At 39.8% G+C, this 22,069-nt stretch overlaps 1 protein-coding gene across 2 annotated transcripts in view; it reads right to left on the reverse strand.

Annotated features, from left to right (window-relative positions):
- Positions 1-19,512, reverse strand: part of B4GALT6 (beta-1,4-galactosyltransferase 6) — a 30,048-nt gene extending 10,536 nt beyond the window's left edge. Inside the window, exons 1-3 of one of the 2 annotated variants that reach the window (XM_063167990.1) lie at positions 19,192-19,512; positions 3,887-4,003; positions 3,417-3,530 (exon numbers count right to left, since the gene is read on the reverse strand). In XM_063167990.1, the coding sequence (XP_063024060.1) occupies positions 3,417-3,530; positions 3,887-4,003; positions 19,192-19,306 (346 nt within the window). In that variant the 5' untranslated portion in view covers positions 19,307-19,512. Of the gene's footprint in view, positions 1-3,416; positions 3,531-3,886; positions 4,004-17,067; positions 17,277-19,191 lie in introns of those variants that run through there. The other variant, XM_063167997.1, reaches the window with a different exon arrangement.
- Positions 19,513-22,069: the final 2,557 nt, after the last annotated feature.

Genomic DNA, 22,069 nt, shown 5'->3' on the forward strand with positions numbered 1-22,069 from the left:
AGTAAATACCCTCAAAAGCAATAGAAAGAAGCAAGGAAATCTGGGGAGAAGACTAATGTAATACTCATTAGCCAGAAGTTCAAGTTTATCTTCAGCAACTACTACACTCTAAATCATCACATAAAAATCTTGCAAGAACTTTCTGGCAAACACCATAAAATATTATTCTCATTTTTGTCTACAAAGTTAAGTGTTTTGGTGAGGGATGGTTTAAAGTCAGTCCAAAAATTACTCCCATTTTCTCCCATGTGTCCATACACAAAAGATGCTATTTGTGCCAAATAGATCATTTGTGTCAACAAATTGACTAATTATGTAAATCTTTTGAAAATATTGAAATTTTTGGAATGTACTAGGAATAACTATCATTTTCAGAAGAAGGCAGAAGATACTGCAAGAGCTCTTTTAGTTTGGGATATGATTAAATATAGTACTACTTGCAAATGAAGAAGGCAACCTTTTTAATGTAAAATCATAGGTGAAAAAAAATCAACAACAGTACACTATGGAGCTATTTCAAGAGAAGATTTAAAGAAACCCATACTAATTTAATTATTTTAGGAAAAAAGGAAACCTAGCAGTTGCTAAAAACCTGTATAGATAGACACTAGAACAAGCTAGTCCTACAGAGATTGAAATTAAAATTTTAAAATAATTAAAAATAATTATTTAAAAATTAGCTTAGATTATCATAATGGTTGCATCTGAAACTCTTCAATAACCCAAAAAAGAAATCTTATGAAACATGAAATCAAGGTCAATCAACAAAGGACTAGTATATGAACATGTACATAATAAATTTCTAAAAATTAAAAACTAAATTTAAAAAATCAATTTCAACTAGCAAGAGACAGAAAAGCAACAAGAGCCTTTCAGTTCAAATACAGAATCTAAAAGGAAAATAAAGATAAATAAAGGTCAATTACTATACCAGAAAGGGAAGGAAATAGCACATGATGTGATTCAGATACCTCAGTATTCTGAGAAAAGTTCAGATGTGGTCAGATGACTACAGTTTAAATTAGAAAGAAACATCAAATGGTAGGACAGTATTTAGATGAAGCCTTTAGATAAGGGTGGTTTTAACTCCATGGGGCATGATGAAATTCCATCCAGAGTGTTTAAAAAGAAGCTATAGTAAAACCTGAAGTGTTGGTACTATCAAAAGCACACAGGAGGTGAGTGAATAGAAATCAGCATTTTTTCCCCTGTCACTGGTGAGGGGCAGGAGAAAGCATCTCTGTAAATAACTGCACTTATTATTCACCAGTTCCATCAGTGTCTAGCAGGCTGCAATAAAACATATTTATACAACCCACAAAATAAGAAAGCTGAGAAAGCAAAAAACATTTTGAAGAAGAAAATCAGGGAAAAACTAATTCAACAAATGATGTAGACACAGAAACCAATAAAGTAAAATTAATTTAAAGTAATAAAGGATGGTTTCTTACTGAAGGAAAAATGAAGCATGCAAAACAAAACAAGCAATATCTGGCTATGCTGCCAGGTAGTTTTACAGTTTATAATGGATTGCACATTAATATGAGCCAACAAAATGTAATTGTACAAAACCAGAAAATCTCATCCTGGAATGTATTAACTGCTGCTGTGTGGGAAAAAAACCTAAGTTTTCCAAAAACTAATTTGTTTTATAACCAGGATTTAAGCCAGTTATGATGCTTTAGAAAGAAATCAAATTAAGGACAGTCTACAGTGCAAAGAATTCAAGAATTACAAGAGCTTTAGAAATTATGCAGTCTAGAAAGGTTGGGATTATCAGTTTATCTCTAAAGGAACAGACAGATTCTTGCACTGCTCTATATCAAAAAATGGTGCTTTGCTTACAAATTACAACAGCACTGCCCAACCAGTGGGTTGTAACCTGTTCTACTGAGTCACACAACAAAGGCAATAGCTGTTTCTATTTTAAGAGCCTATGTACTTATGTACTAAAATCAAATATGATTTTACCATGCTCCTTTCATGATATAAACTTGACAAGCTGATGCAAAGAAGATGTACTTCTGTAATAACCTTAGACTAATTAAACATTCAAAACATACATGATTCAACACTCTTTATTGCAACACTCTTTCTTGCCTGGCTATCTCACACTTCCTACAACATTTCATTAAATTAAAAGACCTTCTGAGATGCTTTATTTAGATTATAATTAGAAAGAGAGATGATGATTAAAAAGTCATACATGAAAACCAAAAAGGGAAACACATATCCCTTGGTTGAAAAGCAACTTATTCAGTGAATTATTTTCTATTAAAATTATTATTTCTCTATTAAATTAAACAGGATAGAAGAAGTACAGAGCAATTACTAAAAAAAAAAAAAAAACACCAACAACAAAAAAAGATGGTAAAAGCAGAGCAGTAACAAGGAGATCTATAGAGAAATTATTAGTAGAATGACTTAGTTTTGAACTAATCTGACAGAATTCCACCTGCCAGATACCCTGAAAGTGACATGAAGAATACTAATTATATACATTTTTCAATCAGCAGAAACATCACATCTTGTTTCTCTGATTATCCAGATTTGCCATTTGCTGAAATTTTTATGTTTCAAAAAGTAGCTAAAAATTTGCTATTGAAATAATTTGGTTTTATTTGTTTACATGTTCAATGATATCCAAAAAGGTGATTTTGAAAGTCAAACCCTGTGTCTGGAGGAAAAGAGGTTGAAATAAGGATATTATCATACCATGGGGCTAATTACTACCTGGCTTAAGACAGTTTTCTATATTATTTAGTTTCATAAGCAACAGCAACTGATCCATACTTTGGCTGCATGTCTGTATATTTAAAATATAAAACAAAGCTTAGAATCTGACATTATTAAGAAGAAACACAGGTAACAGGCACTGTTTCTGTTTTCTTCAACAGATAAACTCAGTTGAGATTAAAAAAATATTATAATGGAATCTAGATTATCCTAATAAAATCTTTAAAGAAAAATTGATCAGATTTCAGTTCAGCTGCCAGTAACCTTTTTTGGTATGATATGGATCTGAACTGCCAAATTAGATATCTAATTAATTGCTCATGCTGAATGACAGCCCACAGATTAAGCCAGATGTCTAAAAGACAAGAGGTTAGAATTCTGGAATGCATTACAAATAACTTCAGAAACTATGTGACATTTTTTCTCTTACAAATCAGTAGTTCAATTATTTGATTTCAAATTAGTAAAGGTGATTAATAAAGAGACCAAAACTTTAGTAACACATTAGTTACAGGTAAACTTCTGCTAAGCATCATTGTGCATTATCAGATGTTTTTTATTCATTAATTTCTGTTATATACTTAGACTCGTTACAATTATATTTTATATTAAAAAACTGTGTTTTGTTTAAAATACAGTTTCATTTACTAGATAAACTTTCAGGTCACTTTAAAACTTACTCATGTAAGGCAGTTTCTCTGGACAGGGCTGATAAGGAGAGTAGGTGAAGTTCTCTGGAAGATACATTGTTGTTTGAGCAACACAGTCACTAGAATTGCTTCCTTCAGGATAATCTTAAAAAGAAGAATTGATTTCTGTAAAAACCTATGTAACCCACTGAAATTGTAACTCATCATCATGCAGGTGAGAGCATTAATTTTTAGCTAACAAATTCCTAGCAGCATGATTTTAAAAGCATTTTATTACTCTAGAGGAATAATAATTAAATACAAGTATCTTTCTTATAGCTAATAGAAATATTTCCTACTGAAGTGAACTGATAAATAGTAACTATTTGACCTTGACTCTAATTTCAGAGAAGTAGGATTTGGATCTAAGTTTTCATAATCAAGCTATGTCATTAATGATTGGCTTTTTTTAAAAATTGAAAAAAGACGTCTTTTAAAAAATACATTAAAAATATTCTTACCTGTGCCATTCAGTGTAGTATTTTTGTTAGTGTACAGTCTTATCATGTGTCCTATTGTTTTTACATTTTCTCTCAACATTATACCACGAGCTTGCACCATAAATAGATACGTGTTTGCTGATAAAACAAAAAAGCAATTTTGAATTTGTATTAAAACATTGTATTTCCAAATTATTCTAACATACATCTACAATGTGTTCAACATTTTTTACTGCGTCTGAATCCATGGTCAGTGAACAATAATTTTTTGAGATGAAGGTCCACAGAGTGAAAACTAACAACAATAGAAAAGAATGGCTCTATTCAAACCCAAAACCTACAGATTATCAATACACATTTTATATGACACTTTCATTTCTCTTTAACTAACAAAAAGCAACTGAGACTGACAAGAAAATTTAATTTACCAATAAAACATTTTCATATGTAGATACACATCTCATATATAGATCTACAAAAAATAATTTAAATATAGGACAAAAAAGTCTAGAAAATCTTTTAGACCCATATAATGGTTCCTTTTTTACTCACTAGTTAACACAACTTCCAGTCAAAATGTACTGTTTATTCATTCATTCCAAACAGCTGCTTTGTTATACAACTGTTACAAATCTCTGCCAATCTCAAAGTATTAATGTTTTATAATTATACATGAAATATTTATTATAGGCATCAAGAGTGAGTAAATCAACATTCTGAGTAATTAAGTGACTCAGTAACAACAACAGCATGAAATATTCCTCTGTCTCAATCTTGCACCCAAAGCCCCAAATACGATCTCAAGACATTTCTTTGTATTCAACAGAAGTTAGTAAGGTAGAAATGAAGCTGCATTTATATCTGAGTGAGCAAATGCCTACTCAGGACTCAAAGAGCTAAAGAAATATTGCAAAGGGAAGGACAAATGGTCAAAGGGATCATCTGTCACTTCACCTACATTGAGCACTCAGTTCTCTGGGGAATATTTGGCTCCCTGTAACTAGCAACCACCCTAACAACAAAAAAATGCTCTGCATCTTTGAGGGCAAGAACTAAACATACCAGGGATGAAAAATAAGTAAAAAGGTTAAAGAAAAGTTAGAGAATTATCTCAGGAACTCCATCAGATGGCCCAGCACCAGTGGCATGACACAAGTAACTCCAGATCAACCAACAACTTCTTATAGCCTGACACAGAGAGACCAGAGCCAAAGAGAGCTGTGTAGGAGGGACTGGGGGCATTTCCAGAGGAAAACACAGTGCTGAATTCCACCACGTTAGCAAATAATACTACCAACACCCACAGAGATAAAAAACCAGCTTAATCTTTCAAGGAATTGTGTTTCTAAGTCCTACAATAATGTCTCAATTTTTAAATGAATGAATGAGGGGTTTCCCCTGGCTTTCAAAGAACTCCTTATTAAAACAAGGAATATTGACAGCTAAAAAAGAGGTTCTGAACATGCCAGGTGCCATGAATGGCATGTAATTCTCAAACCCTTGGCCAGCATGACCAACTGCATGTGTTAACAAGAGTTTACATGAGTGTAAACATGTTTACAGCTGCTACAATCCTGAAGTTGTCTCAACACTTTCTGGCCACCCAAACAGAAGCAAAATAAAACAAAAAAGCTACATCCTTAGCCTGACAACAGGTAGGAAATCCCAGAAGAACGATTCAAGACAACAGATAACATTCAGATTTCTTTTCACAAAAATTACACAAAAACTTCTCAAAATTTTAGCCCAATTCATGGAAAGTACCACACTGTGGTTCAAATTGTTTCATTCCATTTGTAGTTTTCCATTCAGATACCGGGGTTTTTGGGGTGTCTCTACAAAGCATTTCAAGGAATCTGTACAATTCATTAATTCATATATGAAGTTACCTACTCAAGAAACCTCCTCCTTTTGGAATCAAAATAAAGGCATTTTGATCTGTTCCTCCAAGAACAATTATTTACCTTCAAACAAATAATTTCAAAATTCAAGTTTTTTTCCTGAAAGTAAAATCATGTATATACTTGCCTTTCAAATAGGACAAAAAATTCTTAAATAACAAGAAATGTCTTTCTTCAAACTTTAATATATTTTAAATTGGTATCATCTTTTCCCCCAAATAAGTTTTTTTCTTCCCATAGGTACAGCTCTTCTCTTCAATATCTTCCTATTCCAACACTAAAATAAAGTGGGTTTGTAAATATAAATCCGTTAGTAAATACTGATTTCAGAGCTAATCTCTGGAAGACTGTGTGCTTTATTCTTCTTTTTAATGTGATACCAAAAGCTAAAGTCACTTGAATTTTTAACCCTGCAGAAGGTTTATAGAGCTTTCAGCAGGTTTATAGAAGGATAATTCACATAAACCAGGTGTGGTAGGTTGATGTGGCTAACACCTAAGTCCTCACTAAGTTGCTTGCTCCCTCCTCTGGAATTAAACAGAGGAAACAATAAAAAGGGCAAATGTCTTAGGAGCCTGATATAGTAAAGAACGGAGAGTAAGAACTTTCAAACAAGTCCACAAAAAAAAAACAAGAGGCCATATAAATGTTCTCAGTTTTTATGGGAAATGTTATTGCAGTTAATGTAGACATGAACCTTGGAAAAACAAGATTTCCTGCAAAAGCACCTACATCTTCCCTTTAGTGAAGTACTTACCCCTTGACACAGAGGAGAAAATTTGAACAAACACACAAGACCTTTGTGAAAGTTAGAAAAGGCATTTGTCTCAAAATAGACATCGTGAAAAGACAATTGAAAAAACCCAACCAGGTAAAGCCTGCTGCCACCTTGGCTTAAGTATGCAAGAGCTGCTCTTGCTGCCAGGAAGATCCAACCTTGCCATGTTTTTATCAAGTAATTCTTGTAGTCTACCTCCTCTTTCTTGCTGAGCTGCTTGTCAACTCACTATCCAACTTTACGCAAATACAACAGGAATTCATCAGGAATGAAACATTGTCCTTTCTGGGCTGGTTTTTTTCCCCACTACCTGACTCTCCAGCACAATCACAGTTACAACGAGTTCAGATCTCCTCAGTTCATTCCACCATCATTCAGCAGCTGCTTAGGTAGCAGCAGATGCTTGAACAGTCAATTAATTACAACAGAAGCTAAAACATCAGGAAAAAATCAAATATATTAATTTAGTCCTAAAAACAAATCTCATCTCCTGGCACAGGTTTGTTGGCAAAGAGCCGTGACCAAGACTGCAGCTCAGGTGCCACACCACCCAGCAGCAACAGCAACAAAGTATTCAACCCCCAGAGGCCAAAACAGCAACAGAGAAAAGCAGCTTTTCTTTCAGTGGGGTGGGGGATGACTGACAGCAGAAGGCAGCCAGATAAAACTCCAAAAGGTTCCTGGTGTGCCCTGATGGAAACTTCCTGCCACAAGTGCCAGAGTCAGTGAGGGGAAGTGATCTGCAGAACTTCATACTTACCAAGGAGGAGGGATTCACTGGGGACATGAAGATTAAAGGCAGCCTTGGCTGCAGAGATCATGAGATGGTGGAACTCAGGATCCATGGGGCAGGAAGAAGCAAAAGAAAGCTCACAACCCTGGACTTCAAGAAAGCAGACTTTGGCCTCTTCAATTATCTGAGTGGTGGAGTCACATGGGATAAAGCCCTCAAGTGAAGATAGGGGCAAGAAAACTGGGTAATATTCAGGGATATTCCTTCAAGCTTACAAGAGATCCATGTCAACAGCTATGAAAACAGGTAAAATGCCAGAAGGCCTGCATGGATGAACAAGGACCTCCTGTGAAAAAAACCCAAACAGAAAAATAATTCCGTGGGAAGAAGCAATCACAAGGAATGCAGGAGGAATACAGAAAAAATACTTGAGCATCTAAGGATGTATTTAGGAAACCTAAAGCCCAGATGGAACTGAGTCTGGCCAGGGATGTCAAAGACAGCAAGAAGCATTTCCATAAATACAAAGGTAATAAGAAGAAAATTCAGTGAATACATTGCTTGGTGAGAAAGACACACACAGATAAGTCTGCAATACTCAATGTCACCTTTTCTCAATTTTTATTAACGATACCAGTCTTCAGAAAGGGCAACTCCCTGAGACCAGTCTGGAGCAAGGAAGTTGTACTCTTGCCCTTGGTGGAAGAGTTAAGCAAACAGGACACAGCTTAAGTTCATGGGCCCTTATAGGGTGTACCAAGTGCTCAGGGAAATGGCAGATGTCATTGCACAGCCACTCCTGACCATCTGTGATTGATCACGATGAGTGGAAGAAGTGCCTGAGGACTACAGGAAAGCAAATGTCACTCCTATCTTCAAGAAGGAAGACCCAGAGAAGTACAGGCTGATCAGCCTCAGCTTGATCCCAGGGAAGATGGTGGAGCAGGTAATCCTGGAAACCATTCTTCAAGTATGTAAATTACAAGAAAATCATCAGAAACAGTCAACCAACTGGGAACCTTCTCTGATGAAAGACAGATAAGGAAAGAGCAGGGGGCATTGTCTACCAGGACTTCACTAAGCCTTTCACACTGTATCCCATAAGACTCTCATAGACAAACTGTTGATGTACAGGCTGGCTAAGAAACGGTGAGCTGGATCAAAAGCTGACTGACCAAGCCCAAAGGGTGAGGTCAGTGACCAGTGATGTAGCCCAGGGGTCAATACCAGGTTCATTCCTGTTTAACGCCTTCATTAATAATCTGAATGACAGGCAGAACAGAACCTCACAAAGTTTATTTAAGACACAAAAGGGGGGTAAGTAGCTGGTATGCCAAAGGGCCATGCTGCCACTCAGAGGTACCTCAGCAGGCTGGAGAAATGTGCTGACATGGACTTCATGCAGTTCACAAGGAACAGTGCAAATTTCTGCATCTGGGGAGGAACAACCCCAGATACCAAAGTATGCTTAGAGGCATGCAACTGGAAAGCAGCTTGACAGAAGAGGTTTTGGAGTCCTGGTGGACATCAAGTGGAACACAAGCCAGCAATGTGCTGCAAAGAAGGCCTACAGCATCCTGGGATGCATTAGGAAAAATGCTGCTAGCAGGTCAAGGTAATTATTCACAGCCTTCACTCAGCACTGTTCAAGCCACACCTGTTGTGGTGTCCAGTTCTGAGCTCCACAGTAGAATAGAGAAGAACGTGGACATCCTGGAGAGTATCCAACAACAGGCCATGAAGAAGACAAAGGCACTGAAGCATCGCTTCTGTCAGGAAAGGCTGAGAGAGCAGGGATTGTTGGTCCCCAAAGAGAAAGTTCAGGGGTCACATTACTGTGTACAAAGAGCACGTGTATGTGTACACAATGTCTGTGAAGGGAAGGTGCAAAAAGGGACAGAGCCAGCCACTTTTCAGTGGTGCTCAGGGACAGAACCAGAGGCAGTGGGCACAAACTGAAACACAGGATGTTCCACCTGAACACCAGGAAACACTTCTATACTGTGAGTGGGACAGAGCACTGGCACAAATTGCTCACAGTGGTTGTGGAGAATATCCTCAGAAATATTCTAAAGCCTTCTGGACAAGGGCCTGAGCAATTGGTTCCAAGTGGTACTTCTTGAGTAGGGAGGTTGGACTAGATAATCTCCAGAGATCCCTTCCAACCCAAACTAATCTGTGATTTTTCACCTACTTTCGTCTTTCTGCATTTGTACCAACCATCGCTGTCACAGTGCCAGGCAAAGCACAAACCAGGAAGGCAAAATTTCACATGTAACCAAAGAAAACATCTAACAATGTAACACCTAGAAGCAATTTTATTCATAGTCTTCTTAATTCACTGCACATGGTTCATAATAAGTAAGAAAGCGAATTTTTGGCTCCAGAAACATAGAATCCAGGCTGTCACACAGTTTACAGGTTAATCAGATGGAAAGTGCAGTGAGGAATATAAGACAACACACACACATAGTACACCTTGGAATCAATACTATACTCAGTGTTCCATCTCAAGCAACTGCAAGTGTCAGCTCAGAGCTCATAACTAATTCACATGAAGTTTTCCTATCAATTGGTCCAGATCTGCATCAGCAATCATGAACACACAGCCCCATGTCAATAATCAAAAGTCCTAGTTTGAGGGCATTATTTAAAAATCATTCTAACAACACACATTACAGCATTAAAGGGGTCATCCTGTATTTCAGAGGACATATTAAAAGTATCAGATGAATCATTTTTTCTCTCAAATTTTTATAGCTCACTAGTTATTAATAGTTTTATCTGCTAGACTGTTGGGGAGGGCAATGCATTAATTTTAAAAGTATAAAAAAATGTAAAAATGGCTCAATGTTTTATATTAGGCAGCTTTTTGTTATTTAGGTATTCACTTGAAGACTATTTACCCCTTTTTTTAAAGAAAATTAAATCATTCACAGATCACTCTCCATTAGGGAATCAAGCTCCTTCCAAGCAGTACACCAAAAAATCAAAGCACTTCTCACAATACTGCATTTAGTTTATCATCCCACAATTTCACAGGAAAAGCACAAGACTCATTTTTATATAGAAACTTAGTAAGTTATCATGCTGTACTCGTACACCAAAGCAAAGCCAAAAAAATATGCCATGCACTTCGAAGCAACCAATGTAGTAAAATACACAACAGGACAAGTGAGTTTGAAACTGGGTCAATGACTGACATTCTGAACAGGACTAGGAAGTTAGAAATGTGATGACTTTAAAAACACAGAAGAGTATTAATTATTACCAAAAATTATTTTTAAATATCAAACAAAAATGGACAAACTTGGAGGCCACAAACTTGATTTTCAAATGCAGCTTTCATTCTACCAAAGCAAAACCAGAAAAACAAGGCCAAACAAACCCAACAACATGGAAAAAAGCACTATGTCAAGAATATTTTCAAAGCAATTAACAAAAAGTTAGCATGCCCCTTTAAAAAAAAATGATCTATCATCAGAGCAGTTATAGCAACATTATTTACTGATCTTCCCGGGAAAAAAAATGCTGAAAAACTCAGATAGGAAATATTTCATAGAGAACCCATGGATTCTGCAAGATCCAAATATGGTAAACATGGCTTTACAGGCAATAGGTCTTGACAAATGACCATTTCACCATTGCCCCTAAAGTTACTCATCTGCTAGTCAACACCTGTTTTCATGGGACTTGTGAAAAGCAAATTCAACACATTACATAAAAATTGGTACAGATTCAAACAGGTTAACAGAAAGGTCTCCACTAGTAATTGTAAATGGGGAATCATCTCATGGGAACATTTCTAGAACAAGTCCCACAAGGGTCTCTTCTTATCTCAAGGTTATAGGATATTGTTCTCAGCAATACTGGAGTTAGAAATACTCTATTGGCAGAGTTCACACATGGCAAATTAACACAGAAGTGTTAAAGATTAAATTCTATGATTAATCTAAATAAACAATAAATAGATTGCTGAGATTGCTTCTGAAATATCTCAGTTACAATTCCAGGAGCTAGAATATTCTCTGCAGTATAATGACTTTAGTCTGTGAAACTGATTCATTAAACAATTTAGCTGTGAAGGACAATATCCCAAGTAATGTAAGACTACTGTAAACTGGTTCCTATTCAACAACTGAAATCTACAACAAGCATCAATAAATACTACTGCAAGTGTCCAACTTCCTTAGCACTATATTGATTTTCACACATTTGTTGTTAATCAGAAGTTGTTTTTAAAATAGATAAAACAGCATGAAAAAAGAAAAAAACTTTGTGCCTTGAAATATATTCTTTACTTGATTTGTTTTTCAATGTTCAATAGCAGTTTTGCACTATTTGTAAAATAATAATAAATCCAATCTTATGTCACAGGGATAGTGAGACGGCATTTGAGTCTGTATATGTATACCTCCTTATAAGAAAAATCTTAGAAAGACATAAATCACTTCAATCTGTTGAAAAAAAAAACAAACCAAAAGCTACCAGTGTTTCTGGTGGCTAACAGTGATCTTTCAAATGGTGCAGATGACAAATCTGTATCAGCTGCAACAGAGAAGCTCCAAATTGTTTTTTTATACTTCAGACAACCTCTGTATATTCTCTGCAACAGTGGATATGTCAAATGGATGAATCCTCTGACTGCAAGCCTGAGGAATTGGATAAATATCAGTTCACTGTTTATTGGGAGACAGCAAATGATGGGATCTCCATTTACAGTGAAAAAATTGAATCAAAATTTCTTTCCCTAACAGTAGTTTTAAGCATAATAAGGATTTAATGTTCAATAAAATTTCTAACATATTTGATACTATTCTATCCTCTCAGGCTATTAGTTGATTATACAGTAAGCTGTAGAATAATTCAATAAATGCACAATGAACTGAAGGTAAAGAAGGACAAGCACAAATCTAAGAAAGTGAACTGACCATTGGCAATACCTTGCAAAAAAGCATCTTTTGTATTTTAAAGTCCTGTACCCAATTTCTGCACTGTGCTCACAAGAATCTAGCACTGGATCCCACACAAAGAATAATTATTTCATGCTGCTCCCCATAATACGATTGCATAATTTGAATACAAAAGATTACCTAAGAGTAAGAGCTATAGAAAAGCAAGTAAAAATAGTCACTTGTAGAAATAGTCTTATTAATCAAAAGCCAGTAGATAAGCTATCTTTCACCACAGACAGATGTGGAAATGGTTAAAGCTTTGGCCCTGTCAGTAAGGCATCACAATTCAGATGTCCCCCATAAATGTCCCCAGGGTATACAATCTCTCCTTCTCAACCCATGAGAAGAATGCATTCAAATAACTGGCTGGTTAAAGTGAAAACTCATTTCACATGATGTCTCATAATTACTTTGTCCTTGTACAGTTAGCTGCACACCATAAGTATCTGGGTTTTTTTCTGTTTTCTGACTAAGAACCACATCACAAAATGAATACTGATTGAAATCTTACGCAGGCAAGTTCCCTGACAAATAACAAATAATATCTAAGTGCTTTAGGAAAACTATCAGATAAAAATGCAGAACAACTGATTCAGAAATAAATATGCATGTTTAGTCAAAGTTAATCTGTTGGTAAAAGTGAAAGACGGTCATGAATGACAGAGCTACAATAATTTATTCTGAATCAAGTGCTAGGAATGACTGTGCTGGGCCAACATAATGGAGAAGGTCTTTGCGCCTCCCAGACCAAGGCAGAAAATGTGCCCATGACACTCCCTGAGTTCAGGGGGTTCAAGGAGCTCAAGCACTTAGTCAGAATGCTGAGGAACATTTGATCACTGGAAATCAAAGATCAAGCAGAGTGTTTAAACCTCCATTTCCCCTCTGCACAAGATAAAAAAAGTCCCTATTAATCAGAAAGTAAACCACAATTTCACAGGTAGAGGATTTGATGATAATTTGTCAGAGTGATATGAAAAACTGCAATGCAAGCAAGAAGAAGACCTCTGTAGATTGTAGATAATGAAACTACTCCTGCTCCAAATGAAGCCTTTAATAACAGGTGAACTTTAACAATGGAATATAGCTGAAAATAGCTCCCAAACAACAACCAGTTCTGTAGTGCAGGCATTTCCCTGCAGAAATTATGAAACAATGGGACAGACAAGTTTCATTTACTCAAGAAACTTGTAAGAGACCCATGAGAATAATTCCCTAGAAAGAAATAAAAGAAGGCAATGACAGGGAAAGAAAAACACTAACATGAACATCTACCACACCCTGCAAAACTCATCAGCCTTTAATCAGATACTTCCAAACAGCATGAGAAATAAGCAAGTTGTATCAGTCCTATTTCAGTGCAGCAAACATATACACAGGCTCTATTACAAAACCCTCAGACAAGGTATTACCAGCCACCTATCATTGTGGCAAGCACAGTCAACAGTATCCTGCCCTGTACTGGCAACAGTATAACAAGCACATCGATAGAAGCAATTGTTGTCTCTTCACCTTGTAAAATCATATTTGTCCAGTTTGGGCATCCCAGTAACAACCAAACATTAATACCAGAACAAGCCCAGAGGAAACCTTCCAAAATCAAGCATATTACGTACAAGCAGAAACTAAAATAAATGGGTTTGCTCAATCTGAAATAAACGGCTAAGAGGAGGGTGCATTTTTTTTTTTTTGCTGTCTTCAGCAATACAGTATTCTTGTAAAGAGAAGACTAAACTGAACACTTGAAAGTAGTCAGTCAAAAGACACAAGGCAATGAACATAAGGTGGGCTATTACAATTACATATTACAATTTTGTCACACTTGTCTGACCCTGGAACAGGTTTCTGAGAGAGACAGCAAAATCTTCATCCCCGGATTTATTCCAAAACGCAAGAGGACATGACTGAGAAATGTGATCCAGTAGGATCTGCTTTCAGCAGGAGGTTGGATCGGGTGACTTTCAGGTGCCCCTGACAATCTAAATTATTCTGTAATCAAACAGCAAGTCTTTAGAAATGCCACAACTGCCACAGATGCCCGTAACAAAGAATACCAGCACAAAGGCTGTGCCTGTATTTATGGGCTCAGCACCTGAAAGCCATGATAAGCATTTATCTTGCCGATAGCATTTTCAGGACTTTTCTCTATTTCTGCACAAGTTCAAAAAGGAGTGATATCATTCTTCCTATTAGGAAAACTAGTAACAGAACAGGAAATAGATTTATATAAAATTGTGAGCTAAAACCAATAGACATTATTCCAAGTTCCATGCAAGCTGCCTTTTGGTTAGGACTAACAAAAAAGTAGCAAGATTTTAATGAAAGAAGCAGAAGACCACAAGAGAGAAAACATGAGCTGTTTTTTCCTCTTCAAACTCATTTCACCCTTCAGAATTCTTAGTTACTGATGTCAAAGCAGACTGCATCTTCTTTGATCACTGCACTGTTTCATAACCACTTCTTACTTGAACTGCAAGGTAGAAAAGCTAGAATCTCAGAATAAGCTGAGTTGGAAAGGACCCATCAGGACCATGGAGTGCAACTACTGACCCTGCACAGGACACTCCAAGAACGTCACCATGTGCCTGAGAACGTTGTCCAAGCACTTCTTGAACTCTGTCAGGATGATGCTGTGACCTCTTCCCTGGAGAGCCTGTTCTAGTACTCAAGCACTCTCTGGCTGAAGAACTAGACTGCAATCGACTACAATATGGAGAGCTCTAAGAGACTCTTTCTCCCAATCTGGGAAAGGTTCTCTGCTGCAACAACACAGAAAGGAATAACCTAGGGATGAATAAGAGATCATTTTCTGAGATCTGTCCAATGTAATTTCAGTTTTAATGCTGAGGGCAAATGGGAAAAACAGGAAAAAAAGAATTTTCTCTTGCAGTACTCAGAGTGGTTTGGCAGTGAAATTAGACCAGCAAATGCTCTCCCATGGTCACCATTGCCTTGTTAATTTGTCTTATTCTCCTAATCTTTGGATCCTTTCCATGCTGTAAACTCAAACCTACAAATTGGTTCTGGATGGCTGTCAGGACCAGACATAAATTGAGTCCCTTTTATTACTGCTTTTATCTATAACACTGAAAAAATTCCCATGTTGGTGTCAAATATTCCTGCTTTTATCTAGCTTCTTCAGCCTTTAACTAATACACGAATATTTGCAACTTTCAATGAAGTTGCAGAATCACAGGCTATTAATTCAAGATCAGAAATTTCAGTTTCTGCTTTTACCAGAGGAGCACAAAATGAACTACTGTCACAAAAGTGGTCATTCTGGAGAAGCAGCACATCTTATCTCCTTTTATTAAATACTTGAGACTATCTCACAGAAGTGTCATTAAACATTTAAATGAAATTTTTAAATTTTAAGCATTTTAAATGTTTTTGACCATTTTAACTTGCCATCCTATCTATTGAGGTTTTCCTCTGAAACATCCACTGAATTAAACAAGAAAAATTAAAATTAGAAAAATATTTGTCTTCTCTAATTAATAGTTAGAAATCATTCTGCTGTCGTGTTTCAGCTCCTCTGATTATCAAAAGACGACCAGGGTGCTGAGGTAGGGTTGCAATCACCTCTACCTCATCCAATCATCTGTGCTTACAGAAAAGGGAAAAGCAGGCACAAAAACAATCCCAACAATTCTTCTCAACCATTTAAACCATACATATTTTATATTAATTGCAGTCTTCATCTCAAAACACAGAACCACATCTGAAAACATGAAAAAGTGGTTTTCCTCCCCTTGTATTCTGAAGTACATGGAATAATAAAAGCTTCTGTTTCCCAAAGAACTAACATTCTGAGGGGTCTCTACAAAAACTGAACAGTGATATTATTGCAATATCTGGAATTATGGTGCAAATGAAAACTTTTAAGCATTAGACAAATAATTAAATACCTTAATATAAGTAATTCCGACTTCTTTCTTCTAAACAAATTGTCAATACTTCAAGTTGATCTAAACTCCATTTGTTACAAAATTTGCAGTTTTGTCCAAAAAAATGCAGTAATTCTATTTTCTAAATAGTTTGAAGGACAGAGGGAATGTGACAGTGACCTCTTTGAGAATTCTTCCAGTGCTAAGGGCTTACATGTGCAGATATCTTTTCCCTTTGATAAACCATGAATTGCTTACTAAGGGGGACTCCCACTCCATTAGCCCATAAGAACTCAAAATTTCAATCAACTTTGACATCTCACAAAATCATTCTGCTGCATAACTTGTGTATTTTTCCTCTCCCACCTTCCAGTACACTGCTGCTCCATAAAACATTTGGGAGTCCAACTTCTCCCTCTCTTTTCAGTTCCTCTGACTACCACAAGGAGAAGCCAGCCACGGAGCAGCTCCAGTTCCCTACAACACAATCAGTATTTTCTTTGTCTCTGACATTGTGCCTTGTAGCTTGTTGAGGAAGAAAATGTTCTGGTGAACTAAAATATCTTCAGTAAAACACATCTTTACACATAAATTACAACAGATCCCAACCATGTATGACTTAGATGCAGAACATTTTTAATGAAAAGCTGCTAACAGGTAAGGTGGCTGAGCTTCAATAAGCAACCTTTAGCCTTCCTTCTCTCCACACACAGAATCAGCCTTGACTTAGATGTATCTACTTCATTACACACAGTAAAAAGGTGCAAGTACAGTGAAATATTCTATTCTATCACAATAAGCAAATGCCATGAGCATAGCATTATTAGATGAATCATCTAATAATGCTTGTAAACTTGGGGGCTCCTAAGCGTTTTGAGACTCTTCTGTTCTTACAACTTACATTTTCACTATACTGCCAGGAAGCTTGTTAGTTTTTAGATATCTGACCTTCTTTCTCTCCATTCCACACAGTAACATTTTAAGGAGCACTTCCTGGGAAATCAGCATTACATCTGCAGGCTGATAGGCTGAGATGTAAAACTTTCCCACTGCCCTTCACCATTTTCTATTCTCTTCCCCAGGATCCTTCAGACCAGCAGAGGACAGCAGCATTTCAAGATGGACCTAAGAAGTGCCAGAGACAAGGAATAAGTTCATTATTGCCTGGTTTTGACTTAAGCTGGATGAGTTCACACTACAGTTAGGGCAGCGCAGCATTGATCAGTGGCTGGAAAGAGCTGTAATTTCACAAACTCATGTAACTACCCAAGATTTTTGTTAAACCACATCTTGAAAAGGCCAACTACAGTATTTGTGTCTGAGACAACAAGAGAGACTAGTTTGAGTATTATTCTTTTTTCCCTTAGACCAGATCTAATTAACCTACCCCAAGAACACTTTTCGTACATACTGTTGATTTCATTTCATTCCTGGTACAAAGGAAGATATGAAATTCCCAACAGCTGAGCAGAAAGATGAAGTCAGAAATTTAAAGCCTCATCACTAAAGGCTCTGATTCTGAGCAAGGGACTGCATAAGCCTTGCTTTGTGAGACAAGGTTCTTCCTAACAAAGTAGCCACTGGCAAGAAACATTTAAGTAACAAAGTAAAACTACAGCTGCATACATTATATTAGATGTTATAAGTTTCACTTACAAAGATGTAGAAACTGCACTCAGCTATTTAAATCATGTATCAATTACTTGCAATTAAAGTCTACTTTATATATATGTCCTGCAACAGCATCTCAAAGACCTAAGATGCCTAAGTGGACATCAGCATCATTCTCACTTGGAAGACTACACCACATCCCTTTCAAGAGGAAAACACTGACAGAAAAGAAAGTTCTGAACTCTAATCCTATAAATATATCTTCTAATATTTTTTTTGTATTTACTTGAACTAGAAAAATAATTGGCAAACTTGTAAATATTGTAGGAAGTATGGAAGTAAAGGAAAACCACAGAATGATAGGTGAACTATATAGAACTATTTAAGTATAGAAGCAACAACTGCACCTTGAAAGTGTTTACAAGTTAAATAGGAGATAGTGAACAAGAGGGAGCCAAACAACATAAAGACACAATCAACAGGAAACAATTCCTGAAGATTCAGTGATCACACCAGTGTGGACATTTTGTAGTAATGACTGCAGAGAGAAGTTTTAAGCACTAAGGATGAAGAGAGAGATGATTTGGCAAGTATTTAGGTAGCACCTGATAAGCAAGGAGATGTGCAGAAATATGTGGCAATGTTCCCTGGGGGAAAAAAGGAAAAGATTTCCTAATCAAGGAACACACAACACAAGGAAATCCCACAGAGCACCATACAGGATACCACTGGCCTTAGCTCTGGGGTAATGCTAACCAGTTTTAAAAGGATCTTCCACTGAGAAAAAGCCTGATGGTCTCCCAGTAACAGCAGAAGAGCGAACTAAGGAAACCAGCAAATTTTTTTGGTTTGTGTTAGAAACAAACTTGGACAGTTGTTTTATGAAGCTTCTTCTAAATCAGAGGGTTTGTCTCCCTCTGAAGTGATTCCTTCAGAAGCAGAAGAGTTACCAAACTGTAAAACCTGTGAAGAGAGAGATCCCTCTAACAGAAGTAAAAAAACAAATATTCAAACTGGTCCTTCATTTTTATTCACACGGGCTTTTTTATTAATGCAGTTACTAACAATCTCAAAGATTAATACATTTAAGTGACTCCAGCAGTTTTGCAGTTCTTTCCCAATTCATACCACTGTAACACGACGAAACGTGAGCCGCTTCAGTGCCTCGCTTTGCCAGCCAGAGAAGCAAGGGCAGCATCCACCTACCTCGCGATGGCAGATGAACCTTCTAGAGCGTTTGAAAGCAGCAGAACAAAGATGCGGGATCCGCGCACGTTACCGCCGCCCCCGCCGGCCGCCCCGACCCTTCCCGGGCGGGCGGGATCGCTTTCCCACAGCCGAGCCGCCCCTGGCCCGGCGCCGCCCGTGCCCTCCCGGCCGCGGTGCCAGCCCGGGGGAGGCGGGCGCGCCCCCGGCCCCCGCCCGCAGCCCCGCTCCCCGCGGGGGCGGCTCCGGACTCACCGATCCCGGGGGCCACATAGATGAAGTAGAGGCAGGACGAGGAAAAGGAGAAGAAGAAGATGAAGGCGAGCATGGAGCGGTTGGAGACGCGCAGCACCTTCCGCAGCAGTGGCATCCTCCCGCCGCGCCGGCCGCCGGCCGCTCTCTCAGTCCCGGCGAGCCGCGGCGGCGCTTCCGAGGGGGAGGCGGCCCGCTCCTCCCATGGATCGGGCGGCGAGAAGGTGACGAGGGGGCGAGGGGAGCTCCCGCCCTCCGTCCGTCCCCGGGAGCGGGGCTGGCAGGGGCAGCGCCGCGGCGTGCGGAGGAGGGCGGGCGGCGGCGCTTTGTGGCCGCTCCTGCTGTCTCCTCGCGGGCGGCCGCAGCGGCGATGCCCGCCCGCCTCCGCGCTGCGCCTCCGGGCGGGCTGAGCCGCCGCCGGAGGGAGGGGCCCCCTTAGCGCTGCCGCGGGGCTCGGGGAACGCTCCCGCCGCTGCTCACATGCCGCCGGGCGCAGCGGCCACCCGCGCTCCCGCCTGCAGTCCCCGTACTAGCGGCGGCGGCGGCCGCAGCAGCAGCAGCATCCCCGCTGCGGGCAAGCAGAGTCACCTCCGCGCTGCGCCCAGCCCAGCCCAGCCCAGCCCAGCCCAGCCCGGCCCGGCCCGGCCCGGCCCCACGGCTCCCGCGCCGCCCCGCACCGGGAGGAGCCGCGCGGCCGCTGCGGCGGTTGTGGCGCGCGCGAGCCCCGGCGCGGCGGCGGCACTGCGGGACCGCAGCGGGCGGGCGCGCGCCAGCCCCGCCCCCGCGGGGCGCGGGCCAATGGGAGGCGAGAGAGGAGCGAGCCCGCGGCCGCCGATTGGCTGTTGCGCGCGCACCGTTGCTATCAGCGGGCTGCGGAGGGGGGTGGGGCAGGGAGCCGTGAGGCGGCTCGGCCGGGCCCCGCGTCCCGCCCCGCCCGGCAGTGCCGCTGTGTCCGGCCGGCATGTGTGCACACCTTCTCCGTGCGCTGTCACCTCGGCCTTGTGCGGAACACAAGGGGCCAGGCTCCTGCTCTGCCCGTGCCCGCTTTCGAGCGCTGGTGCCCGCCCTTCCCCTCCCTTCTTCAGGTGGCGCTGCCGCTGTGCCGCGGGTGGATGTCGTTGTGCTTCCAGGTGTTTTAATGCAGAGCGGTTGGAAACGGGAGTCACGGCTGGCAGCTTCTCTCATATGAGAGCTGGGCCTGCTTAGTCTAGAGAAGAGATCTGAGAGGGGAACTCGTTAATGGTGCCAGATTCTTCCCAGGGGTACCCAGCGACAGGACAAGGAGTAATGGCCATAAACTAAAACACAAGCGTCACCTCAACATGTAAAAGAGGAATAAACTCTTTATATTCAGGATGGCTAAGCACTGGAGAAGGTGCCCAGGGATGTATGCCATGGAGGCTCCCTCTTCAGAGGGTCATTTATAACCCACCTGGATGCAGTCCTGTGTAACCTGCTCCAGGTGACCCTGGCTTGGAAGATGGTCCCTCCCAACAATAACAATTATGTGGTTCTGTCTTTCTGCCACCCAAGAGTTCTCCATAGAGCAGAATAGGGAGCATTGCCTGAAGATTTGGCTACACTTTTACTTTTAGATTTGCTTAATTTAAATGTGATGCTCTACACACTCCATTACCAGTTCACTCCCAAGGCCATTGCTTTGAAAAGGTATTTTTTAAAAGTTGGCAGCAGAAGCTCCATATCGATTCGCTGCTCTTTCTTGCTTTGGCAATGAACTTGGCTGCCACAAGTTGCCGGGCGATAGGGTTAAGCCAGTAATTGCTCCGTTCCTCTGGAGAGTGCTGTCATGGATAGATGTGTGCCAAGGGGTTGGCAGCAGGCCAGGGCCTGCCTGGGCACACTTGATGTGGCAGCAGGATCCATTTGCACAAGAATCCAGGTCTGTGTTGTTAGTGTGTGTGGAGTTTAGTCAGGCACAGGGCAAAAGAATGGAAGTACAGGGTTGCCCCACTCCCTCCCCACATTACAATTTTGTCTCAGTCACTGCACTATGGTTTTTATGCAACAAATATTACTAATGGCTTCATCTTGTTTCAGAAATCATCAAAGAGTCATAGAATGGTTTGAGTTGGAAGGAACCTTGAAGACCATCTAGTTTTGACTGTCCTCCCAGGGGCAGGGACATCTTTCACCAGACCAGGTTGCTTAGAGCCCAGTCCAGCCTGGCCTTGAACTCTTCCAGAGTTCAAGAGCACTCACAACTTCACAACCTCTTCCAGTGCCTCACCGCTCTCATATTAAGTGTTAGCTATTTCTAATATCTAATCTAAACCTGTCCTCTTTCAGTTTGAGGCCATTCCCCCTTATACTTTCAATATATGCTCTTCATCTTGTTTCAGTAATAACAGAGAGAAATTATTTTGCCAACGCAGCACAGCTCGTGGTCAAGTAGAGCTTATCCTTTAGACTGACAGAGCAACCTTATAACTTCCTTCAGTCATGGGCAAATGTGGGATCTCAGCACCTCAGGATGAAGGTGCAGAGTGACCGAGACCACCCTTGGGGGGCTCGGGAGTCTTGGAATGTTGCCAGAAGTGTCTGGTGGCTGGACTTTGATCTTATACAGGAGATGACACTTGTATGAGGACTGGGAGGATTTTACTGAGTGAATGGTGAAGGGATAAGTTAGTTAGAGTATAAAACACAAGGTTTAAGATTTCTGTACAAGGGAGTCTAAAGAAATAAGATAGAGGAATTAGAGCGTGTCTTGTTCTTCTTCTTCTTGGCTTCCATCTTCTGTGGTGATGGTGGCACTTTGAGATTAGTCTTTACTAGAAGTGCACTGGTTAATAAGAGTAGAAAATATTGGAGAAAAATTATAAATATTGTACACGTAACTTCAGGTATAAAGATAAGTGAC

The sequence above is a fragment of the Melospiza melodia genome, chromosome 1 (assembly GCF_035770615.1).
Source record: "Melospiza melodia melodia isolate bMelMel2 chromosome 1, bMelMel2.pri, whole genome shotgun sequence".
Taxonomy (NCBI): domain Eukaryota; kingdom Metazoa; phylum Chordata; class Aves; order Passeriformes; family Passerellidae; genus Melospiza; species Melospiza melodia.